The 26345-nt window shown below is 42.0% G+C and overlaps 1 protein-coding gene across 7 annotated transcripts in view; it reads left to right on the top strand.

Annotated features, from left to right (window-relative positions):
* The window catches only part of RHOBTB1 (Rho related BTB domain containing 1), a 120431-nt gene that overhangs the window by 74463 nt on the left and 19623 nt on the right, over nt 1-26345 (top strand). For 5 of the 7 annotated variants that reach the window (XM_027596402.2, XM_027596401.2, XM_027596400.2 and 2 more), the window contains 3 exons: nt 7841-8042; nt 8403-8506; nt 26069-26254. In XM_027596402.2, coding sequence (XP_027452203.2) covers nt 7851-8042; nt 8403-8506; nt 26069-26254 — 482 coding nt within the window. In that variant the 5' untranslated portion in view covers nt 7841-7850. Of the gene's footprint in view, nt 1-7840; nt 8043-8402; nt 8507-20777; nt 20836-26068; nt 26255-26345 lie in introns of those variants that run through there. The other 2 variants (XM_027596404.2, XM_027596405.2) reach the window with 2 other exon arrangements.

Here is a 26345-nt window from a genome sequence, read left to right as displayed (position 1 = left end):
GCGAGGATAACAAGTGGATATTTAAAAAAGTACCTCTGTATTATCTGTAATCCTGGACTTAACATGCGCTGTCGTTTCTGTTACTTAAACTCTTTTCCTTTCTGTTTTAATCAAAACTTTCAGTTGAAAAATATATTGTTGATTTGCACGATGAAAGGCAATTTTATCCTGGAGATATATTTCTGTAAACTTTTGATTTAGGGAAGCGCAGCCCAACCCTGACTGTCTCTTTCCCAGATCTGGACCCACTCTCCATTCCAGCTGAGATGTTTATATTATGCACAGAGCAGCTCCTGCCTGCCTAGGACTGGTGATTAAGAGCTCAGGATAATGAAATCTGCACAGTTGAAACTTGGCTGTTGGCTATGGTTATTATGCAACTCTTAACATTTCTCTTTTGTTTCCATCAATAATATAAAATTCCCAGTTTTTCTTTCTGAGCTCACTCTTCAAATACACTAAAATGTGTTCCACCAGTATTTTTTAGTGACCATGTTAAATTATTTCTTGAAGTTCAGATTACATGCTTTTCTAAAGGACAAGAAAATTTAGTGGCTGTGTGACACATTGTTCAAACCATCTGTGAACAACCGAATGAACTAAAAGTACAAAGGCCCTTCTATGGGCCTTTGAGTTTCGCCTTTAAGCAGACTGCTCACCATGCTTTGATTCAAATAGCAAACTTAACAAGAAACACAACACAGGCAATGGTAAGAGATGGTGTAGTGCAGTGTTGGGGTGATTTGGAGCAATTAGAAGATGCCTAGTAAGATGTTGTAGACAAACGATAAGCCTTCCCTGCCCACCCTCCCTAATATCTGAATTTCTCATAGTAGGAGAGACTAACACACTGAGCTGGACTCAAAGAGTGGTTCTGTACTGAAGTGCAGCTATCCTGGGGAAATAAGAGTATCTTGTACTTCATCAGCCACAGTGCCTTGGAATTATTGAATTATGGAGACAGGACTGTGATGTTCATCTAGCCATCGTGTTATTGAGCCATAGTGAAAGAGCCTGGGTCTTAAAAGACGAACAGGAAGGCCATCATCTCAAGCCTGAAAGTGGGAACAGAGTACCACCCTGGGAAGAGAAATGATTTGAAAAAGAGACCAGGGCAGCTAAGCCCACATTTGGCTATGTCACTCTTTGGTTTATGGTTGTCCCTAGAAGAGAGTCACAAATAAATTGGGGGACCTCTGGACCCGAATGAATAGTCAAAGTTTTACAGAAGTAGGGCACGGTGTACACTTACATTCCAAGCACTTTGGCACGTGGTAGTACCCCAGAAACACGTAATGATTCATTAAGGGCATGAGATGGGCACTCTGAAGGTGTAGCCACAGGAAAAATACAAAGTTATCAAATCACCATTCTATGGTTTGCTAACATAGGAAAAACTGAGTGTATATGTGTCTTTGTGATGGTGATTGATTCTCCTAGAACCATTTATGATACAAAGGAGGAAGTAAATCGGTCTATGTGGAGGCAGGGCAATTAGGAAAACTTTTTAGAGGAGGTCATATCTGAATAAGGTTTTAAGGAATGAACAGAATTTGCCAGGCAGGCAAGGAATGGTAGAGGGTTGGCTGGGGAATAGTATGTGTAAAGGCACTGAGGTAGCAAACAACATTTAAAATTTAGGAGGCCATTTTGTGTGGCAGAAGCATGCTGTCACTATTGTAAAAAATTACTGAAAATTTGGGGTGCCTAAGTGACTCAGTTAAGCATCTGACTCTTGGTTTTGTCTCAGGTCATGATCTCAGGGTCATGAGATAGAGCCCTGCGCTCAGCTTGGAGTCTGCTTGGGATTCTTTCCCTCTTCCTCTCCCTCCCCCTCTGCCCTTCCCCCTGCTTGCACACGCACGCGCCTGTGCTCTCTCTCTCTCTCTGTCTCTCTCTCTCTCTCTCTCTCTGTTAAATAAATAAATAAAGCCTTTTTTAAAAATTATCAAAAACTTAGTAGCTTAAAACAAAACAAATTTATTATCTTATAGTTCTGGAGGTTAAAAGTCTGAAATGGGTTTCGTTGGGCTAAAATTAAGATGTTGGTAGGCTGTGTTCCTTCTGGAGGCTGTAGGAGAAAATATGTCTCCTTTCCTTTTCCAGCTTCTGGAGGTCACTTGCATTCCTTGGTTTATGGCCCTTCCCTCCATCTTTAAAGCCAGCAGCGTAGCATCTTCATATATCCCTCTCACTCTGATCCTCTCCCTCCTTCTTCCACATGAAAGAACCTGAGCGATTGCATTGGACCTACCCAGACAATCCAGAATGACCTCCTTAAGCTAAAGTCAGCTGATTAGCAACTTAATTCCATCTGCTACCCTAACTCCCCCATGCCATGTAATCGAATACATTCACAGATCCAAGAGATGAGGACATGAACATCTTTGAGGGACATTATTCTGCCTACCACACATGCAATAAAGATGTGGAGGGTGATGGTGAAGAGAAAGTTGGCATGATCCACCAGCCCTAGGTAGGAAAGATCATCCATCCAAAAGGGACCTATAATCTGATATTTAAAAAAAAAAAAAAGAGAGAGAGAGAGAGAAGGAGTCAAGGTCTTGGTGATTTTCCTAAGGTATAATGGGTGTGTTTCAGTTAATTACTGATAACGTAACAAATCACCACAAAGCTTGGTGGCTTAAAACAATAATCTGTACTTTCTCATGAATCTGTAGGTTGCCTAGGTGATTCCTTAGCTGGGCTCACTCATAAAGCTTCCTTCAGCTGGAGAGTTGGCCGGGCCGGAGGGTGCAAGTAGCACACTCTGTGGCATGTGGTAAAGCCATAGGCAGGCGACCACGGTTACTCTCGCTGTGAATTCCATTCCTCTGCTAGGCCTAGCCGGCTTCCTGACATGACAGCCTCAGGACAGCATTCCCGCAGCGTGAGGGTGGAGCTGCAGGGCGTCTGGAGATGTCGGTTCTGGAACCCACACAGCCTCACCACCACATTCTTCTGGATCGGGCCACACAGTCACATAGCTCGAATTCAAGACAAAGGGAAATAGATTCCATCTCCTGATGAGAGTTGCTGTTGTGACCACATTTCCCCTAGCGCAGGCCGTGAAGAGAGGTGTTTTTCCTTTAAGAGTAGGATTTTGGGTGAAACTTGAGATTTCAGGGGTAAAATGTTTTTGGCTGACAATGTCCAGCACATGACCAAAAGTATGAGGGGCTCAAAGAGAGTGCGTGGAAGGTCACTGGTGCTGAAGAGGTGGAGGGACTGTGGGGCCAGAGTGTGGGACACATCACCCTGTGGACACAGCAAGAAAGCTGAGTTGGGGGTGAATGTGGAGGAGGGATGTGATGTCCAGAAGGCGACAGTAATCATGGCATGGGCACCTGGGGCGGCTGGACAGCCAGGAGGTCATGACCACGGTCTCTAAGCAGCCTGGGGATGGTGGGCACCAGCACCCAGGGGACAGCCACCCTGCACCCCCTCGCTGAGTCCTCACTCCCCACCCCCCCACACTATCTTATTCACTCGCCAGTCTTAATAAACGTCCCGCTCTGATGTCCAGAATGTGCGGATACCTTCTTCAGCACTTCATGGTCAGCGTGCATGTCCCCAGGATTCAGTGAAAGTATGAAACGAAGTCCAAGTCAGTTTGAGTAACATTACAAAGCTGCCATAGTAACAGGTTACCAGTGTCTGTCCTTCCTAGCTTTTCTTTTTCTTTCACTATACTTTCTTTGTCTCCTCAGATATGGATCTGAAGGCAAAAGTATGTCTGCCCTGATCAGCAGGAATCCTGGTGGTGAAATTTATTAACAGTGTTAAGTGAATAATATTTATTGCTCTCATTCTAGGTAAATAAAAATCAGAAACCAGAGAGTCATTAACCAGATGGTCCTAAGAGCTCATTCAACTGTAAGAGTGCCCAAATAGCAATAAATTGAGCCCATAACAAGTAAAGAAGGATAAAATTGCATATTTTTATAATTATCATAATTTAATATTTATGTGTAACAGATAAACAGTGGGTTTACAATACATGCGTAGATGTATTTTCACATTACCACAAAAGAAAATTTCTACCCAAAAGAAAAGATTTTAAGTATTTGGAAAGCCAGAAAACCCTTCCTGGAAATGCCATGTCTCGAGTGAGTGACCTGGGCTATGAGTGTTGAATTCTGCCCTGCCTTTTATTTCCCTTACTTGTTGGCCCAGCACCTTTGATAGTAACTTCAATTTTGAGCAGATTGCTAGAGATTAGAGGACCCACGGATGTTATTCTCACCTTTGACACAGAAATTCTTTTTAGAACTGTGCATAAGATGTGTCTATAAATAAGTAATGATATTTTTGTAATCATAGCCTTAATACAAAACCAGGAGAGCTTTTATCCACTTCATTGTGTCTTCTGTGAAAGCTATACAGCTATTCCACCAACTCTGTCATGTTTCAAATTATTTGAGGGATTCCTTTTTGGGGGCTGCTCTCAAAGCTAGTTTGCAAGCCAACAAGAAGACCAACCATGTATTTTTTCTTAAGGATTTTATTTATTTATTTGACAGAGAGAGACACAGAGAGAGAGGGAACACAAGCAGGGGGAGTGGGGGAGGGAGAAGCAGGCTTCCCGATGCAGAGAGCCAGCCCAATGCGGAGCTTGATCCTAGGACCCCGGGATCAAGACCTGAGCCGAAGGCAGACGCTTGACTAAGCCATCCAGGCGCCCCCAACCATGTATTTTTTTGTGTCTATTTCAGTTTTTTTTTTTTTTAAGATTTTTATTTATTTATTGAGAGAGAGAATGGTAGAGAGAGAGCATGAGAGGGAAGAAGGTCAGAGGGAGAAGCAGACTCCCCGCTGAGCAGGGAGCCCGATGCGGGACTCGATCCTGGGACTCCAGGATCGTGACCTGAGCCGAAGGCAGTCGCTTAACCAACTGAGCCACCCAGGCGCCCTATTTCAGTTTTGACTAAATCCAAACATGCCCCCAAATTTTAAGGATTGGCTCTCTATGATTTTTATCTACCTAAAAAATAAAATTCACTTTCAAAAGAGAAAGGTTTTCTACCACTTAGGACAATCAAAATACTATACCTCAGGTTCCACAGTCGTGGGGCTCTAAATAGATCCTGTTTTTCTGACACAGGGTGCCCCTGGGTAGTATCACCAGAAACATACCAAGTTTCTTATCAATAACAATTGTTACCATTTTTATTCTAGAATCTAGAAATACCCCAGAAAAATACTATTTTTTAGATTTTTATTTATTTATTTGAGAGAGAGACAGACAGAGATAGCGAGAAGAGAGCATGATTGGGGAGGAGAAGGAGAAGCAGGCTCCCCGCTGAGCAGGGAGCCTGACGCAGGGCTCAATCCCAGGACCCTGGGATCATGACCCGAGCCAAAGGCAGACGCCCAAACAACTGAGCCACCCAGGTGCCCCAAATGTTTTTAACCTACCTTTCCAACTGCATTGTCATTTAGCTAATTATGTCCAGCTCCCACCCAGAACTTTTTTGCCTTCTTTGCGTAACATCAGGTATATGCTCCATCTTGTACCTATGTTCTTTGTTTTTCAGTGAACTACTCCTTAATTACTCTACTAAAATGTATCCTTTTTATAGATCTTTGTGGTTATTAGGTTTCTGATTTTGAGTCTAATTCGGGTCTTCCTACCTGACTCAATTCAAGGTGTTCATCTTCTTCATCATAATTATAATCTTTGGGGTCATCAGTGTGTCAGCTACATCAGTTCACCTAACCCTCACTACTTGAGGAGACTGGTACTAGAATTCCCATTTAACACATGAGGAAGCTGAGGCTAAAAGCGCAAATACCTCACCCAATGGCAAATGGCTGGAAAATGGGGAGACTAGGATTCAAACTCACATCCCCTCGAAGGAAGGGATTTCTCAACCTCAGCACTCTTGACATTTGGGGTCAGATTATTCTTTGTGGTGGGGGCTGTCCCTTGTATTGTAGTATGTTTCAAAGCATCTCTGGCCTCTACCCACTAGAAGCCAGTAGCACTCCTCCACCCCATTGTGACAACCAAATATATCTCCAGACTTTGTTAAATGTTCCCCAGCAGATATTTAGGGACCACTGGTCCAATCCCAAAGTCAGGCTTATGCCCCATTATACTATGAAATCGGGAACTAATAAAACCATAGGCTAGATTTTGAAGAGATCAATTTGAGGAGTCACCACATGTGAATGATCATCAGAACTGAATTGAAGTTTTTCTTAAGCCTCTTTTTCCACCCAAGACCTTCAAAATCTGCATTTGCCAGGTGGGGAACAGGTATCTGTCTATTTTAAGCCTCTCTTTGGCGTTCAAACCACAGACCAGATCCTGACCTCACCACACATCTGTTCTTTGAATCACTCCACTCAATTCTCACCAAATAGTCTCTAGCCTCAGATTTAACACCTCCTGTGATGGTGTTAACAGGAGACAATCTCGTGTTCAGATGGTCCTAACTGGGAAAAAGTATTCATTCTATTTAATAACCTTCCATTCTCTCTTTCCCTCTATACTCTTAATCTCATATTATCCAAATTATCTGTTTTCTCAAATCAGGTGACTTAAACACTTACTGAGTCCCAGGTATGTATTAAGCCCTACTCTGAACAGTTTCTTGACCATTATGGCCATTAAAACCACTCTCAACTTGTTAAAAGTGACCATCTAGGGGTCCCTGGGCAGCTCAGTCGGTTAGGTGTCTGACTCTTGATTTCAGCTCAGGTCATGATCTCAGGGTCCTGAGATCAAGCCCCACATTGGGTTCTACGCTCAGCGGGGAGTCTGCTTCTCTCTCTCTTTCTATTCCTCTCCCTTTGCCCCTCTCCTGCTCGCATGCTCTCTCTCTCTCTCTCAAATAATAAATCTTTTTTTTTAAGTGACCATCCAACCAGTTTTCTCTATTTAACAATAGACTTCCTCAAAAGGGCAATTATAATTCATTAAAATCTTAAAATCTTACATGGTTGGTCACCCATCCAGCTGCTGCCAGGAAGCAGTCTGTTTTATATTTTATGGAGGTTCCTGCCCCCAGGTGGGTGGGGAGCTGGCAACAGCTTTCTCTCTTACTTTTGACCCCTCACTCAACAACCCTCTTAAACCTTTTTAATGGTTTCAGGAAGATTCCAAACTAGCTCCTCATCCTGGTAAAATCATTCTTTACCATATGTTCCAGATTTCTTGATGAAAGCAGAAAGAGAACTTAAAAATATATTGCTTTATGATGCCCCTCTTGAGAATACCATTTTTATGAATTTGATTAATAAAAATAGATGAATAAATATAAATTGATTTTATATTGATAAATTGATGGCTGTATCAAAATTCAGTTTTACAATTTACCCTTCTTTAAAGCCGAGTAATCCTTTCTGCTTGCACTTTGGATCCCCCTCTAAGTCACCATGATAGTGGAGAACCTACAGTAAACTGCCTTTCAGTGGGAGATGTGGGGTCGGTGGAAGATTGTGATGATGTGGATGCTAATATCGCCAAGGCAGCTTACGCCCCAATGTCTAAGGTTAACCCTGCAGCTGACCGGTCTCTTTCGTGGGTGCACACGTGTAGCTAGTGAACTGTAAATGTGTACCAACGGTCCTGACTTGCCTGGATGGGTTTTCAGTAGGCAGGTTGTGTTTAGAGAAAACCAAGGAGAAAATAACATGGTAACGGGAATAAACCATTTGGGGTCAAAATAACAATCCGGTGATGTTTTTGTACTTGTGTGAGACATAAATAGAAAACTTGAGTTTGAGTTAATTTTCGTACGAACTTCCAAACTTCTTGCTTATGCTTGGGCACCTCCAGAGAAGCACCTGGATCCCTCTCGTCTTTGATTGCTCTGTCACTGTCTTCTTACAGAGTTTTATAAATGGACACTGACATGGACTACGAAAGACCCAACGTTGAAACCATCAAGTGTGTGGTCGTGGGAGACAATGCTGTGGGGAAGACGCGCTTGATCTGTGCCAGGGCGTGCAACACGACGCTGACGCAGTATCAGCTGCTGGCCACCCACGTGCCTACCGTGTGGGCGATTGACCAGTACCGAGTGTGCCAGGAGGTGAGGGGTACAGAGTTTCTTTAGACTGCTCAGGGGATGTCCCTGCTGCTGCCAGTCTGATTTTAAAAGGGGGTCGGGGTAATTTGTGCATGCAAAATCAAGCTAATGTTCTTAGTGCCGCCAGAGAAAACAAACGCAAAATGTGCCCTTGGGAGTCCGGCTACCGTGTATCCTGAATGAGGAGGGTTTGAGTCGTGTGATTCCAGGAAGAGAATTCGGACTTAGCTCAAGTCCTGTTAGATGAAACGAGAAAACTAAGCGCAAGTGGGACAAGTGGGCCTGGAGGGTGCTGACCCGCGCATCCTTCTGCTGAGGAGCCTCTGAATGACACTGAGCAGGCATGCGCTCTCTCTCCTGCAGGTCCTGGAGCGCTCCCGGGACGTTGTGGATGAAGTGAGCGTTTCTCTCAGGCTTTGGGATACTTTTGGCGATCATCACAAAGACAGGCGTTTTGCATATGGCAGGTAAACCGAGACCGCTGCCGTGCGGTTGCGCTTGAGTACAATTTCCTTTCCAAAACCTGCAGCTGCTTCGTAAATCAACAAAAGCCACAGCATATGGCCTTGAAATGTGTTGGGTTCTGTGCTGTGTTTAAGAAAAAAGAAAAAAAAATGATACTGTTTTCTGATGTCAAGAAAAGCAGTCTGCCTTGACACTAGGTCCCTCCCAGGAGGTCCCTCGTTTAAAACAACCAGTGTTCATTAAACTGGGACGATAGCTGGAGGATTCTGGTGTGCTCTGGCCCTGAGCTGCTTTGATTGCTATTTTCCTGAATGGTAATTTATTTACCTTTTGCTAGAATGTTTTAAGTTATTTTAGCACTTGGCCACCCCACTTCAGAAGGTCTCTTTGGTCTTTTCATGACCATATTAGCAGAGTCTCGTGTTTTTTGCCTTGGGCTTTGTTATCCGAAAACTCTATTATTTTTATTTGAAGGTCATTTTTAAAAAGAAAGAAAAATACCTCTGAAATCATTCACAAGGCACATTTCCAAATGAACTGGAGCACTAATGTCTATTTTACTTTAAAAATCAAGGAAAAATCCAGAAGAATGAAAAATCCAGTGAAATCCCTGTAGTGAGTCTAGGACACTGATATGACGAGGAACATGGTCAAAATGCCTGAAAGTATTTAGCAACTTCTTGTCACCATAACTTTTAAGGTCTCTCAGTGAATGTGTTATAAGCTATCAAAATCCAGATAAGGAGGAGATTTTCTTACCCCTTAATTGTAAATTAACACATTTGATCTTAAGGTTAGAATTAAGGTGTCATGGATCCTCTGTCCCTTTTAACATCAAGTGTCATGCGATCTCACAGGATTGGATTGGATTGGATACTCAAGGCCGTGAGTTCCTCCTTGGTATTGAGATTGGCATTTTTAAAAGTACCTCTCTTTCTTCAAGCCAGTAGCTCTCTGAAGGCTCTGGACAGACTTTTACTGGCATTTATCCACATGATCTAAAATACTGGATAAAGCTGCTGAAAGAGTTGGTCCCTTTCCTGAGAAGTTGTTCACACAACCAAAAGAATCTGCCATTTAGACCAGTTTGTTCATGGGGACTCGAGAGAGGCACGAGGGAAGTAAAACATTGATTTTAACGTCCCCTGGGTAATGAGGACTTTTGAGGTTATGGTGTTGTGGATACTTTTCTTCTCCTTGAATTTCCTGTTTCATAATTTCTTTTCTTTCCATGGTTTTCTTGATTCTTATATTAGTTGCCATTTGGGTTTTTTTGTTCTTTTATCCAAGTATTCCACACATACAAAAAAATAATGATAAAGTCCGCGTAAGTCCCACGCTATCGGATTTGTAATCTTGTGGTTCTAAGCCAACATGATAAAACGATGACTTTAAGCAAAGGAAGGATGGATGTCATAGATTTCTGTGGACACTTTGTACCCTCACTTCTAAAAAGCTGTCTGAAAACAATGGACCTCACGCTGAGCTTACAGAGGTGTTTGGGTTTACCTGCTCCAGACTGTTTGACCAGCTCAGCGGCTTGTTGCCACTTGAATTTTATGCAGTTGGAAGAACGAGTTTTAACTTAGCCCCACAGTGTAACTCTTATCCTTTGGTAATAGAAGGGCTTCTCCACTGTCGTGTGAGATTCCTACTTAGGACTGGCTTAATGGCACGATGGCCGGCCTCGATCTCACATCGACAGGCATCCCCACGGGGCCTTGTCCAGCCCCCTGATGTATCTGGGGTCTTTTGACAATGGGTCATCCCTGTGTTTGTTCTCTCGCAACAAAAATAAGCTGCTCTTTCATGTGACTCCATCAGTTCCAACTTCATTGTTCTGCTCCCTTGTCTGTAGCATTGGGTCCTATCAGCTCTAACCTGCTCCCCCTTTGATATGGAAACAGGATGTGTTCTTCCAGCCAAGTCTGATCCTCTGAGTGACACAGAGGGGCTTCAGGAAACACCCCCGTGTTTCTGGCCCAGCTCTCCGTGGGCCTCAGTTTATGTGCTTGTTTGTACCTTTTGTTTCCTCTGTCTTCTCTGATTCTCCGCAGCCTACAGGCATCCTGCCACAGACCCCACCACGGGTAAAGAACAAAACCCAGAGCTGTTCTGTCTCAGCCTCCAGCATCTTTCTGTAATGCTAAATATGTGATTCCACATTGATGTGGCACCAAAAGATTACATTTTGTGAAAGAGTCTGGTAGTAATAGGAGTTCCTTTTACTTGGTACAGGGTTCTGGCCACTGTATTTCATTGCTTTGCAAGAGCTGATTAATTTCTTTGTGACTTCCATTTTTAGCTTTGTATCATTCGGGAAGGAAAAAAAAATCCTAATTATAATTTTTGACAATCACTTTGGTTTGCACACTTGCTTTTTTTGATGGATGTTTTTACTGTGCTTGGTGTGAATGACGAATCAGTGGGATGTGATATATTCCTTATACCTGGAAATGTATTTGGAACCTCTTTAAAAATCATTCGTTTGAGGGGTGCCTGGGTGGCTCAGTCGTTAAGCGTCTGCCTTTGGCTCGGGTCATGATCCCAGGGTCCTGGGATCGAGCATCGGGCTGCCTGCTCAGTGGGAAGGCTGTCTCTCCCTTTCCCACTCCCCTGCTTGTGTTCCCTCTCTCTGTCAAATAAATAAATAAAATCTTTACAAAAAAAAAAATCATTCGTTTGATTCTTACAGTGACTGTGAGCGAAACCAGAGTCCTAGGAAGATGACTTAGACCTTGTCTTCAGCATCCTCTGCTTCCTCGCACCGGGGTAGTTAATAAAGTGTCCCCTCAAACATTCTCTGGCACGGACAGGCTCTACTTGCAGCATGGATCCTGTGGGCCAAGGTGCTGTGGGTCTGCCCACTTGAATTTGTACGTTTCCTAGCATGAGACAACTATAAGCAGAAGGGCATTAATTTTTCAACCCATTTTTTAACCAACCAGAATAATAGCTCCAATTTATCGAAGGCTTACATGTGCCAGTCAAAATATTAGGTGCTTTGCCAACATTATTTCAGTTAATCCTTTCAGGAACCCTAGAAGGCAGAGATTCTCGCCATGCTACAGCTGAGGGCAGAGTTGAGTTCTTTTACTACCATAACTTGCCCAAGAGTGAGTTTCAGAGATAGGGTCAAACCCACCCCTGCCTGACTCCTGGCTCCCACACCTTCTGCTGTACCAAGCTACCTCAGCCTCGTTGTAAAGAGATGCAGCTGGAACCCACCCCCACATTGATGAGTTGGGTGCCTCTTTGCTCTTCCGTATTTGTGCAAAGGCTTAGAACTAGAAGAGATCTCTCAAGGTCACCTGGTTGACCCCTCTGCTTCAGGAAAGGAAATCATCCACCCAAGGAAAATACTGAGTATAGGAGTCCTTCTACTATTGGATGGAGAGGAAAGATAGCAGAGCACCCTCAGCATCCTAACACGTAACACGTCTGGCATCTGTCAAACCCTCTCTTGTCTGGAGTGAATGACTCCCAACTCCCTTGTAGCCTTTCTTCCCACCACCTACTTTCTATCCACTTTGGATGAACCTTGAAGCTCTTTGCTGGATCTTTTAAAATATCAAGAACACAACTGTACCTAGTAACCATGACTGTGATTAACTGCTCTTTTTTGGCAAGAAGACAGCCTCTTTTTAAAGGGCTATTGCCCCAGGTTTTCTCCCCAGAACTGTTATAAGAATGAAATGTTCACAGTCAGGTACCTGGCACGGAAAATACAGGGAGGATGGGTTCTGCCTTTCCACAGGGCATCTGGGCCCCCTGCCGCTCTCCGATATCACACCACGCATAAGTAATTACCAATTTATTGTTTCCTTTCCTTGAAAACCTCCACCATTGATCTGTCTCAGGATCAGATAGCCTTCCAACACGTCATAAAGCCTATGGTGCTGGGAGTGGTGCTAACAGCAGCTCCAAATGAATCAAGGCTTCCTGTGAGCCAGGCCGGTGCCTGACGCTTTACCACTTCATCCTTGTAGTGACCCTGCAAAGTAGGCTCATTTCACAGTTGAGCAAACAGGTGCAGAATGGGGCTAAGGTCAGTCAGCTGGGAAGGGGTAGGCTTGAACTTTGCCTGTTCGTTCTTTCTGACTCCAGAGCCCGTACTGTCCCTTTCCAGCATGTTGTGGCTGGAAATGATAGACTGATGACCGACTTACCTTGAAGTTATTCCTAGTCCAGTCTGATGTTTATGCTCTTCTATATGGGCAGTGAAGACCAGCATTCTCCATCTGTCACCAGCTCTAATATGCCGTTGTGCCTCTTAAGTCCTTTAATACATAACAAACAGCTTTGTTCTTTAAATAGCTAAACATGAGTGCTTCCACTTTCAGTAAAAATGATACATCCAATTGAGCTTTTTGAAAGGGAGTAGGAGCCTTGGGTACTTTATATGGCGTGCTTTCCCCTGAAAATTCAACTTACGTATCTAGATCCTCGCCTGTTTCTGGGCGTATTTTCTGTTCAGTTGGAATACAGATTATTCTTCCACACTGATTTCTCTCAAATGTTGTCAGTTCCTATGAGAGGTACGGTATGTGTTTTAAATGACAACATTAATCAGAGCCATGGTTTCTGTGTGTCTGTTTAGATAAGATAGGTCTGGTTTCACAGTGAAGGCACATGTAGTCAGATACACCATGAATACATCCCGTTCTGAATGCTCAGTTGAGGCTCTTTTAAAAATTCAGGATTATGGGTGACCAGTGTTTATGTCTTTGTCTGGGATTGGCTGTACTTGTGGTTAATGGCAAGGGGAAAAGTAGGAAGCGTCTAATGTGTCTAGAAAGAGTGCTTTGAATTAGCTCTTCTTGTCCACAGCAGGTTGTAAACGCTGGGCCAGATGTAATAGTCTAATGACCATTTCAGGACAGCAAAAAGCCTGTTGGACCATGAAATCTATCAAGTGTAGGTGGGCCTGGGCCAAGACTAGGCTTAGGCAATAACGCACTCACCTTGGGCATAAAATATAAATAGTAATAACTTTTAAAAGATAAGATCACTGATTTTTTTTTCTTTTAAGCTCGGTAGGGCTCAGCATGGCACTATTACTGGTCTTGACTTTATTTAAAATTTTGATACTTTATTCACCATGGATTTTTTTTTTTTTTGCCTTATTGATTTTTTAAAAAAATAAAGTAGGCATCTGGATTATAGTTGTTCGGCACCTTGTTGAATTTTGCATCTGAAATAAGAGTCCTGCTCACTCTCAAGACCCTCTTCACCTGAGTCCTGGCCCCGATGATGGACTTGAGAAGTAGGTAGCAAAGCAGCAAAAGGAGGAAAGTTCACAATGTGAATACTATATGGAAAAGTAACCCAAACCACACTTCTAAATGTGGGCACAAAAGGATCTAGGGAAATTATTGCAACCTCTGTCCTAAAGCTATGTAGTCCTGTGTACTGCTGTGGCCTAAAGAACTAAGATTTGCCCAGGTTATAGAAAACAGGAGAAAGGGGGCGCCTGGGTGGCTCAGTCGGTTAAACATCTGACTGATAATCTCAGCTCAGGTCTTGATCTTGGGAAGGTGAGTTCAAGCCCTGTGTTGGGCTCCACACCCACTCCTTAAAAAAAAAGAAAGAAAAGAAAAAAGAAACAAGTAGAAAGACTTGGAAGAATAGCTAGCTGGATCAAGGAACAGGAATTTAGTTGTTCCCCAAGAGGTTGGACTAAACTGCAAATTTGAGTAGACCTGCCCATGCTGGTTGTTCTGATGTCAGAGTTCTAGGGAGAGGTAAATCAGCAAATTTTGGCCAGTCCCTGGATGATTATAAAGCAGGGGGTCCTCAAGCCATGCTTTGTTACACACTGCCATGGAATCATCATGATTATCATGCTCTTTATCGAACCTCAGCCAAAAGGGAGGACTCTCTTAAAGATTAGAGACAGAGCCTTCGAGTGAAGGAAACCAAGGAAAGGAGCACATACTGTGTGATTCCATTCCTATAACATTCTGGAAAATGCAATCCATGGTGACAAAAAGTAGAACACTGGTTGCCTGGGAAAGAAGAGGGAGGGGGAGGGATGGATTACAGAGGGACGGAAATGGAAATGTTTGTTATTTTGATTGGGATGTGATAGTATTGGGTGCATATGTATGTCAGAACTAATCAAACCAACCCTTAAAGTCTGCAAAGTTTATTGTATTTAAATAGTATCTTAAATATTTTTTAAATAAAAATATTTTTATGGATAGTCAAGGTAATCCCTGAAATGTGAGGAAGTGTGCATGGTAGACAATATATGTTTTAATTATTTAAAGAACTTAAAATTAATTCACGTTGAAAATACAAATCATTTGTGTGAACTTAGGGGGAAAAAATGGGACCAGATCTTGAATAGATGACTGTGGGAAATAGGATGGTTCTAGAATCTCAAAGCTCAATGATGGAACGCTAACAAATTTTCCCCAAATCATGCTGACTCCCTTTCCCCAGAGATAAGCCCTCAGCTGTGTGGATCAGTCTGACCAAGGGGCCTGTGTCTTTGGCTGTGGTTGTGTTTGTATCTTTTTCTAAGATACATTGGATCCTGTGATAGCTGAATAGAGGACTGCACGTTCTCTGAAGGTTTCCTGTTTCTCCATTTCTCCCTCAAATAGTAACAATGTGGGCTTTTGTAGTTGGTTCCTTCTGCAACTGGGGAGTGCAGTGATAACCTGTGGGAGTATACAAATGATCTTGTCCATCTCATACTCAGTCACCCTGGCTGAGGATTGGGTGCAGAGGTGGGTGAGGAGTGTCCTGCCCATTGGGTGTGAGGCTCCACCCCGCTTTGTTTCTCTGGACTGAGTCCCAGCCTGCTTGTCCAGCCTCGTCTCTTGCTCCAGACATAACAATATTTGCAGTTCTGTGTTCCCTGTAGCCGGTGGGCCCACAAACGTGCATTACATCCATCTAGAAATTACACCCCTTCTTCACCTAGTTAATTACCACAACTATTCTAAGAATTTAGGACAAGGATCGCAAACTCCCATTAAGTCCCCTCCATACTCTCCCCCTCCCTGTCATCTTTAGAATCCAGGTGAAATGTCTCTCCTTTATGTTCCACAGGACACCCTGGCAAATCTCTATCATAGCCATGATCACACTGTTTGAAAATTGGCTCCTTCATCATCTTCTTCTGTTGCCCTTATGCCATTATTCCTGGTATCTGTAGGATAGGAATTCTGTCTGTTTATTCTATGTCTCCAGTGCCGGGGGCCTGGCACATAGGAGGAGCTTCATAAATGTTAGTTGAATACATGCATGAATCTATCAATCAGTCTTATACATGGCAGGATCTTCTAAGGCATTTACAAGGAAATATCATTATAACGAACTCCAAACTGTTTCACTAGGTTGAATTTTATATTTGCACTTTTTTATAGTAAGAATCACAAGTCATATACCACCGTGAGGGTGATACGGATGGAAAACTCTGGTGCCTAGCCTCTCCTTAATGAATTAGCAAATGAAAAGATGTGCTGTGAGGCCCAGAGAAAAAGGAGGGAGGTACACTGAGCCACATCCCCGAAACCACCTTTTCCCCCCAAATTTTTAGATTTGTAAATTCTTTTCATAAAGCCTTGTTTGAATGAGTATTTTTTTAATTTTTTTTATTACTATGTTATGTTAGTCACCATACAGTACATCATTAGTTTTTGATGTAGTGTTCCATGATTCATTGTTTGTGTATTAACACTCAGTGCTCCATGCAGAACATGCCCTCCTTAATACCCATCACCGGGGGAGTATTCTTTTTAAAAAATATTTTATTTATTTATTTGAGAGAGAGAGAGCAAGAGAGAGAGAGTGAGCACGAACGAGGAGGGGAGGGCAGAGGGAGCCAGAGAAGCAGACTCCCTGCTAAGCAGGGATCCCAGCATAGGGCTCGGCCCCAGGACCCTGGGATCATGACCTGAGCTGAAGACAGACTCTTAACCAACTGAGCCACCGAGGCTCCCCTGAATGAGTATTCTTAAACAGAAAATAACTTGTATTAATACCAACAATTTTCCAGTTGTGGGGTGTTTCCTTTCTGAGTGTCATTCCCAAGATCCTTATAAGAATCATTTTTTAACATATATATATACACACACATATACATATATATACATATATATATATATGTATTTACTTTAAATCCATTTGCCCAAAGATGAAGGCATTAAGTAGAAAAATTGAAGGTGGATTATTACTGCTTTGTGCTTAACCAAAACAAGTGAACAAAAATGCATTAGACTAAATGCATACAAGTGATTCAGACAATTAAATGTGGTGGAAATGTATAGATTCTTTACCAAAACACTCAAGCCTAGGATTGCAGTGATACCAGATCATCCGGAACACAGAAAACGTGCCATGCTCTGTACCACCCTCGGCCTGCTGATCCACACTGTCCTTCCTGCTCTGAACTGGTACATCTTGTCTGGTGACCAGAAGACAAAACATCAGAAAGCTGGGATTTCTTTGTGCAACTGAGCCCTGTCCCCAGGATGAATTTGTCCTTGGGAAACAGCAGTGCCAACTGAGAAAGCAACAGGGCTTGATTGATGGCTGGGGTTGCTTGTGTTCCAGGACCTGGAAGGATGCTGCCTATTGTCCAAACACTGCTCACGTGGCCAGGAAAGACAGTCCGTCATGGTTCAGCCCAGAGAAGCATTGATGGCCCCACAAGGTGCCATAAAAACATGACAAATGAGGCCGCTGAGATGGGTAAAGAGAATAAGGGACATATGCATTGTTCAATATATTAATTTCTTGCATTCTGTCTTCTATTTACCTTTTTTTCTATTACTAAATAGCTGCAAGCTTGTCAAGTTGGGTCAAATAATAGCTAAGTGTGTTGACTTTTTATCAGTTTGTGGTGTTTCTATACTGGAACATTCTGATGAAGAAATCTATTTCAGCCCATACAGTTTTCCCTTTTAAATTAAGTGGTAAGAAGAAAGAGACTGTTGAGTAACTCTTCAGTGTCTTCAGGGGATAATTCTATCACTAGCTTTCAGCAGTTACATTTCAATAAAGGACACGAGCTGGGAAGCCAAAAAGAAAACCTCTCTTGATGAGAATGTTTGGCCATTCTTATTAGCTGCAACATATGAGATATATCCTTGGTGACTTTGGAACCTGTAATCATGTTTGTCTGACAATAATTGGTACTGTAAAGTTCACAGGACATTTTCACAGATATTTTTCTTAGTGCATCTTATCAACAATCCTAGCAGTAACTTTTAATGTTGGCCATTCATTAGGTGTCCAAAATCATTCCACCACTTTATTCTCTCCCTGGAACTCCTGTGCCCCCAGCCTAGAGAATATAGTCAGAAGGACAAAGTACTGAATTACAGAAAGATAAAGGAAATTAGCAAATTGTCTTTTCAACTTATCACCTTGGCTGTCTATTTTACTGCTTTTTTTTTTTTTTTTTTTAGTTTTTGCTATGTTTTTCAAAAAACAAGATGGTCAGGGCACCTGGGTCGCTCAGTCAGTTAAGTGTCTGCCTTTGGCTCAGGTCATGTTCCTGTGATTGAACCCCATGTGGGGTTCCCTGCTCAGTGAGGAGTCCGCTTCTCCCTTTGCCCTCCCCCTGCTTGTGCTCATGGGCGAGCTCTCTCTCTCTCAAATGACTAAATAAAATCTTTAAAAAATAAAAAAAAACCCAAGATGGTCTGTGATATGGAGGCTGCTCCCTTCAGCCTTAATTCTGTGTTACTTACTGAAAGTAACCTGCCTGTTTCTTTACACTTCCTTTGCTTCTGAATAATCTAATCCCATGAAGAGATCTAATGATCTCTTTTATTTTATTTATTTATTTATTTATAATCTCCATTATTATCTTGGTGTTATAAAAGTATCCAGTTAGATGGGGTAAATGGATTTTTTAGATAAATTCCAATAATTAAAAAGTATATATTAACTGGTTAATCTCTGCTGTATACCAGAGATATTACATGGCTTTCAGCAGTAATTGTCTGAAGAAATATAATAGCTCACAAACTGTTTTCACTCTTTATCAAAACCCTAATGTATTCTTTAGCTGACTTATTTTAGGCCTAACCTCATTTCTTTTAGACTTTAGGACTGCAGACACATTTGCATCTATGTCTTTTATCCTTCAATATCTATAAGGCCTTTTTATTCAATAAACAGCCATCGGGGGTCTCTTTTGTCACAAACAATTGTGTGGTACACAATGGGAAAGGAACTAATAGGAATGAGACAAACTCCCTGAAGATGCAACTTTCGGTACAGCGGGGAAGACAGCAACATAATTACAATTCAGACAGCAACATAATTACAATTCAGCAGTAGAAATGCTAAACTACACATGTCCATACCTGGAACAGGGAAGACAGAATTGCTCAGGGCAAGCACTCTGGCATCATTCTTGATCCCTCTTGGTCATATCCCACACTCAGGCCACGAGCAAACCCTGCTGGCTCCCCCACCCCACCCCTGCACTTACATATGGAATGCGGCCACTTCTCACCACCTACGCTGCTCCCAGGCCAAAGTCATATTATCTCTCGCGATTGTTACCTTTTCGCTGGTCCCATCCTTCTGCCTTTTCCCCCTGACATGCCCCTTCCCGCCCCCCCCCACCATTTAATCAGTTCTCATTATAGTAGTGGGGCAATGCTATTGAAACATAGATTATATCATGTCATTCTGCTCAAAAACCCCTAACCGTTCACCAGTTCATTCAAAGTTAAGAGCCAGGGGCTTCTGGGTGGCTCAGATGGTTAAGCGTCTGCCTTCGGCTCAGGTCATGATCCCAGGGTCCTGGGATCGAGTCCTGCATCGGGCTCCTTGCTCAGCAGGGAGTCTGCTTCTGCCTCTCCCCCTGCTTGTTCTCTCTCTGTCTCTCTCGCAAGTGAATAAATAAAATCTTTATAAAAAAAAAAAACAACAAAGTTAAGAGCCAGATACCATGAGGCCCTCCCTACCTCGGTCCAGCATTGCCTCCCTGAGCTCAGCTCCTGCTTTTTTTCGCCCTTATCCTAAGGGACACATCCTGTTTCAGGGCCTTTGCACTAGCTATTTCCTTTCCACACTAGCTGTTTCCTTTTCCCCCTAGATAGCAGCATGTTAGCTCCCTCACTTCCCTCAGGTCTTTACTGAAATGTCATCTGCTCAGTGAGGCCCACCCTGGTCACCTCATTCCAAAAGCATCTTCTGCTCCCTAATATTTCTGTCCCCCTTCCCTGCTATATTTCCTGTTTGGTACTTGTCACGACCTAACATACCACATAGTTTACATATTCTTCTTATTGTCCACTAGAAAATGAGCATGAAGATAAGCACAAGGACAGTGATTTGTGTCTTTAACTAATTGCTGTAACCTTAGTGTCTAGGAGAGTACATATGTATGTACATTATCAGTTAATATTGCTGGAAGAAATGATTGAATGATTGCTTATTGCTGTTGGATAAGTGACTTGACAAGTCCTTGTACCTTTATTGATTCAAGGAGGATTGCTGAGAGGTCTGGGTAAACTCCCTTTCCTGTTGTAGTGGAATGATCTTGCTAGTTAGATTTGTTTCAAAAGAGTCAGGGAGGTTAATCCCAGAGACCTCCCATCTGGCATGCAGATTGACATGGAGGCTTGCTTCTATCTACAGCAAGTCTTGCTCTCAGGAGAAAAAGTGAGCAGTACAGGTTGGAAGTTCCTCTGTCTTTTAGCTTCAGGGAAAGCCAAAGAGGAATGAGAATGAGAGGTGGTATTGGGAGGGAATTTATCACCACAATTTCACCTTCTCCTATTAAGCAAGCCTTCTTTATGTCAATGCTTCCTGCTCTCATTGACCAGGAGTTAAATAAGATTGCTTAAATTATTTCTTCTAATAAATTACTTGTGCTTCACCCAATTTCACATGCGTTCAACTTTTTCTGATGATTGTGTGAGATGTAAGAATATACTACAGGGAGCATGGATTGCTAAGTAGAGAAAATGGGATGTTGAGTGAAAAACAGCCAGTTTCTATTGGATGATAACCCAGAACCTTCTACGGCAGGACCAATGTCCCCCGTGGTATTTGTATCATGATCAAAGAGCCAACCATTTTTAAGACTCAAGTTTTATCTATCTCAGGGTTTGGTACCATTGGTGGGATGTTGATATGGCTTTCCTGCCCTTAAGAGCATGCATTGCTTTGGCCTCAGTTTTGGAGGGTGGGGGAAGACCGGTTTAAAATGTTACTTCCTACTAAACATGTAGTTATGGGCTTGGAAGAAATAGTCGCGCATGCTAATCACTCCCAAATCTGGATATATTGCAGGGTGTTTTGACAGTTTCCCCCACATAACATCTGTACTTAAGAAGCCTCACTGCTATTGGTAAAGTATTGACTTGATTTCTCTGCTCACATCCAGGGCACTGCATGGTACTGCCCTGCTCTCCCCAGATCCCCCCGCCAGGCGCTCCCCTACAGACCTCTCCATCTTCCATGAGTATGAGCTTACAGAGCCATTCATCTCCTGATGGTTATGTTCACCGATCACTGACAACTCCTTGTCCATCTCATATACACCGGGCTGCTTCCCTACTAAAACTTTCCAAAGCCACATGTGACACATTCCCTTTCTCTGCCATGCTCCCAGCTCTTTCGTGCTGTTTTGATCTGTTTGCATAGCGCTGTCAGACCACATGCATGAAAGGTGTGTTGTTGAATTGAATGGTTTTGAAAATGTTTCTGTAAAGAACCTACCTAGGTTATAGGGGGAGACGGAAGCTTGAAGCCCCAAAGAGGGAGATCAGGGACTCCTACTTGAATCGCGGCCCGAAGGGGACCTGTGCGCACCGACAAAGGAAAGAAGCCCATTAAAATGTGATCATGATCTCTACCAAGATGAAGGATATAGGGAGTCTCTACTAAAAAAAGAAATGGTAGGCAGTACTGACATGTAAAGAAGTAGGGTCCTACCACAGAACAAAAGGCTTTAAAGGGTATGTTAACAAGGAGATACTTCCAAGTGAAACTCAAATAAATAGAACTGTTGGTTTACTTTTGGTCACCAAGTGTGCATCAGCAAGAGACAAGACCGGAATTGGCCCGTGGGAGAAGGGCATTTGGCTGTCCCGCTCACAGCTGGAACCCACGAACCTTCCCAATGGCCCATCAGATTCGCCTAATGTTAGGCTCTTAGATGAAGGATAATTTAGGTATTTTTTTTTTCCACTTAACCAGATAAGAAAATGCAAGGCCCGCAGCAGCTCCTTAGCCGGACAGTGGTGGCAGGGTGAATGGGACTAGGAAAGGCGAAATAAACCAAGAAGATAAGAGCATTTCTGTGATAGGAAGGAGCTTGGGAAATCCATTCTTAACAACGCAGTGTTATAGTGATTGTCTACCCTTTTTCAACCACTTCTTCAAAGGATGAATTTGATATTTCACATTGGAAAAGCAGTTTACCTTCTGGTTGCTTATCTGACCTTCTCCCACCACGTTTGCTCTCTTTCACTGTAGATGTTATAAAGACAGGCCTGGGGAATTTGTATGGCCTTGGCTCTTTCAAGCCTAGCTTGAGCCGAGCAAGATGTGTGGGTAAGATGCACTGTTTTCAGATTTTTTTTCTTGCATCCATCAACAAAGATTGGTCCCAACTTTGCACACACTCCTTATGTTACCCAAATACCTTTGCCAATTTTTTACATGCTATCTTTGGCCCGCGGTCTCCTTAAAAGATAACTGAAAAAAACATGTTGTCTTGTTTGTTTAATATCTGAAGAAAAACTGATACAACTGGAGGTTGGCTTTATCAGCTCAAGCATTTTTGGATGACTTGGGCTCTCTCTGACCCCCGCCCCACCTCCCACCCGTCTATGAAGCGAGATTCGCAATTGTTTCAACATACAGATTTACTCTGGATTCTTTTTTCTTCACTATTCAAAACATTACTCCATGGGTATTATTAGTGAAAGTTTTATATTAATATCTTCCCCTTAGGGAAAAGAAATTACATTTTTCTCCCCAAAATAAACATTCCGTAGGTAAGCAACTGAGACCCTGCACTCTTAAATCCTTTGTAATCCTGGCTTCCTTTAAAACCACTTAGCTGGGTTCAAAAAAACCCAAAAAACAAAAAACAAAATCTAAACCTCTTTCTACCCCTTCTCAATATTCAAGTTCTGGAGTTTAGAGTTTTGTCTACTTTGTGCTTTGCTTCTGCATTCTCAAATTCTTGTGCTTTCTACTCCAAATAGCTGTAGGATGCCATTTAAACCCTATCAGATTCTTTTTACAGCTGAAATAGGAACCCTGAGGTCATTTCTAGGCTAACCCTGCTGCATAGTATGTGAGAATGTCCTCATCACACCTCCCCCTCCCAATTATTTTTAAACTCAACTCTTCCAAGTAAGAAAATGTAACCGAGCCACAGAAGTAGAAATGCTAGAACCTGCCTTTTTCTTGTTATCTTTCATAGGCATGGCATTTTTAAACACAGGCTTGTGTCAGACACTGAACAGTCTCCACACAGGAATGAATGTTTTGATTAAAAGTTATTTGATATCTCTAGTTCCTTGGAATTCTGCCTAAAGCTGGAGATATTCTTAGCTGCAGGTCTCGTGCCTTCCTTGACTAGATAAAAAAGCGGCTCAAAATCTAGAGGGACTACATGGCATTCTCAAAATAGTTACTTGATTGTATAGGTGTTTATATGGCAGAGGATCCTGCTGTGTGAAGAGTTAAGGGTTAGGAAAGAATATTGGGCTAAGGAGGAATGTGTCAAAACAGCATCTTTCTGTAGCTCCATCCATCACCACATCCATTGATTCCCAGCCTTTTGGTTAAAATCAGGATTAGGGTACTACAATATTAGGGCAGGCCTGAAGAATGGGATTCTCCATAATTTGTTTTTTTTTTTTAAAGATTTTATTTATTTATTTGAGAGAGAGAGAATGAGAGATAGAGAGCACGAGAGGGAAGAGGGTCAGAGGGAGAAGCAGACTCCCTGCCGAGCAGGGAGCCCGATGTGGGACTCGATTCCGGGACTCCAGGATCATGACCTGAGCCGAAGGCAGTTGCTTAACCAACTGAGCCACCCAGGCGCCCGGGATTCTCCATAATTTGTATATAACGTTTCTTTCACTTGCATTTGTATTTAGATCAACAAGGGTTAAGCCAAAGACACTGAAACAAGTTGGTAGGTTAAAATAGGATCTTATTCTTGAACTGTTCTTACTGTAAAACAATGGAGATGCAGTCTCCTAGCACCTAAATGTGCATTAATAAAAAGAAAAAAGAGTAACTTTATTCCAAGGACACAAATAGAATTTTTATTCAATAAGTTATTCTAGCTTCAGAGGTAGTATTGCTCTCATACAACCTCTTCTCTTTAACTGTCATCCTTTTGTGGCAAAATATTTGCAGAACATTGAATTATTTTTCTAGCTTTCCAAAAGCATTTCATGCATTGAGATATTGATGCGACACAGTTAGAGGTTGGGCCCTCCGGACCTGTATTGTGTGATGGCATTATGCTACTATCATCAAGAGATTCCATTTTTTCCAACCCCCAAGGTCCTGTCTGTACTTGTTTACAGGTCAACTGAATAGTAACTAGTATGTGTTCAGTGGCATGAGTGTTATCCAGTAACCTTGGCAACGGAGCCAGCTCTGATTTCAAAACCTCACATGCTGTATCATAAAATTAGATAACAGAATTGACATTTAGCTACATGTCTGTCATATAAATTAAGCTCTGAGAATATTTCCTTTATAGCCATGTGCTTCAATATGGAAATGGGTACCAATTAGAACAATTTTAGGCATATACATACTATTCTACATTTAGGTACTGGATGCATTTCCTCAATTCTTTCTCTATAATATTGAACCTCACAGATTGCCATGTTAATCTCACTGTGCCAAAATTCATGGTGGCTTTGTTTTACAATCGGGATGAAGCTTAGAGCAGAGCTGCGTCAGATATCCTATATAAATAGGATTATGAATAATAGAAAACTCAGCTCCTAAAAAATGTAAAATTCAAAGCATTCTTAGCTTTCCTGGATACCGTTATTTATGCTGATTAGAAGTAAGGCTGTGCACAGAATATTCCACTAACTAAATCAGAATCCCGAAGACAAGACATGCTTCCCTTTCATTTATATACTTGTACATATTTTTACACATAATATATTTTCCAGTGTCTATGAATCTCTGATAATATCTATTTCAAGGACATTCTAAACATGCAGATTAATACATTCATCTACTTTGAGTCCTAGGTCCTCTTTTATAATTTGTAAATATTTTAATCTCAGGATTTTCCCCAGTATGTGCTGTGGACTGGTACAGTTTTTCTGGGATATAAATTTAAAGATTCACCTTCTGAATTACATTTAATGTAAGCACCCTGCAGTTTTCTGCATTGCAAATGATTATTTTTAGAAATTTTATGGTTGCCCAGATATATTTGTTTGTCTTCATTGATATGTAGGAGGGAAAGCTCATTAATGATTTAAAAAGAAGGTGTTTTGATTCATCGACTTGATTCTTCTCATTACATAAACAGTAAAGGCAATAAATTAGCATCTAATAAAATTGTAAGAGTTTATTTCTGAATTTAGCTGCAAGATAGTCTTGAATCCTTGGGCATAATTTTTCCTATTCTTTTATATTCTTCTGCCTCAATGTTTTCAAAGTCACCATTCAGCATATTTTAACCTAGAATGATTGGTTTATAATTCTTATTAAAGATACCTTTTAGCAGCTGTCAAACACCATATTGAACAACTGTTTTGTAAAACTGTTCTCTGGCTTCTAGAATGGTAAGTTATTATATAAAAATAGAAGATCCTTATGTCAAAATTGACTATAAAGTACTTTTTTCCTTTCCCCACTTACCTGCTGTGTGTCACATATAACATTTGAGAAATCTGCTTCCGACATTCTCTTATTAGTCATCCACCTAACTCTTGCTGGCTTTCTGTTAAACACGACCCTCTTGCCATATCCCTAGTAAAGAGTCAAAATCCCCACAAATTCAGGACATTTTCTTTTCAGAAACAGATAAGTGGTTGTGCTCCCTACATGTGTGCTTAAGTGGGAAGAAGGGCAGAAATCCTTCTGTGTATTTGCTGACCCCGGACAGCAAATACCTGTTATGTTTTCAGTAATGTTTAAACTGTTTGCTTTATCTCATTGGGTTGAGTCATCATCGCCTTTATGTTTAAACTGGTAAAAGGTAGTTTTTATTGTTTTATTTTATCTTGAAACTATTTCTTGTGACAAACAGAAATAGTTCCGCATGTTGTGGTTCCAGGACTGAATCAAGTTTGGGTAATCATCTGTATTGTAAAATAACATCATCGGAAACTTCAATACATCGGCGTTCCGCAGTGTGATATGAGAATAAACTCAGGCTGTGTTGGTGCTGGAATGTGGGGGCTTCTCAAGCTGTTTGCATGACTCCGAGATGTATTTTAACATCCGTGGTTCTGTTCTGTTTTGTTTTGTTTTATTGTGACATGATATGGCCTTAGATGGATGGGGTGGGGGGGACCATAATGATAAAAGGAAAAAAGGGATAAGACAATACAACTTCTTTTGTGATTTCCTTTTAGGTCTGATGTTGTGGTCCTCTGTTTTTCGATCGCGAATCCCAATTCCCTAAATCATGTGAAAACCATGTGGTATCAAGAAATCAAGCACTTTTGCCCCCGCACACCTGTTGTTCTGGTTGGCTGCCAGCTAGACCTCCGCTATGCTGATCTTGAAGCTGTTAATCGAGCCAGACGCCCTTTAGCGAGGTAAGCCAAGGGACTCGGTGATTTGCTGTGCTGGCCAAATTAAAATTTAGAGGTAACAGATGTCTCTGTAGGCTAGGGTTGCGCTCCTCAG

This window comes from Zalophus californianus, chromosome 15, assembly GCF_009762305.2.
Source record: "Zalophus californianus isolate mZalCal1 chromosome 15, mZalCal1.pri.v2, whole genome shotgun sequence".
NCBI classification, from domain to species: domain Eukaryota; kingdom Metazoa; phylum Chordata; class Mammalia; order Carnivora; family Otariidae; genus Zalophus; species Zalophus californianus.
Note: the sequence above shows the minus strand (reverse complement) of the source record. Positions and strands in the feature narration are given on the sequence as shown.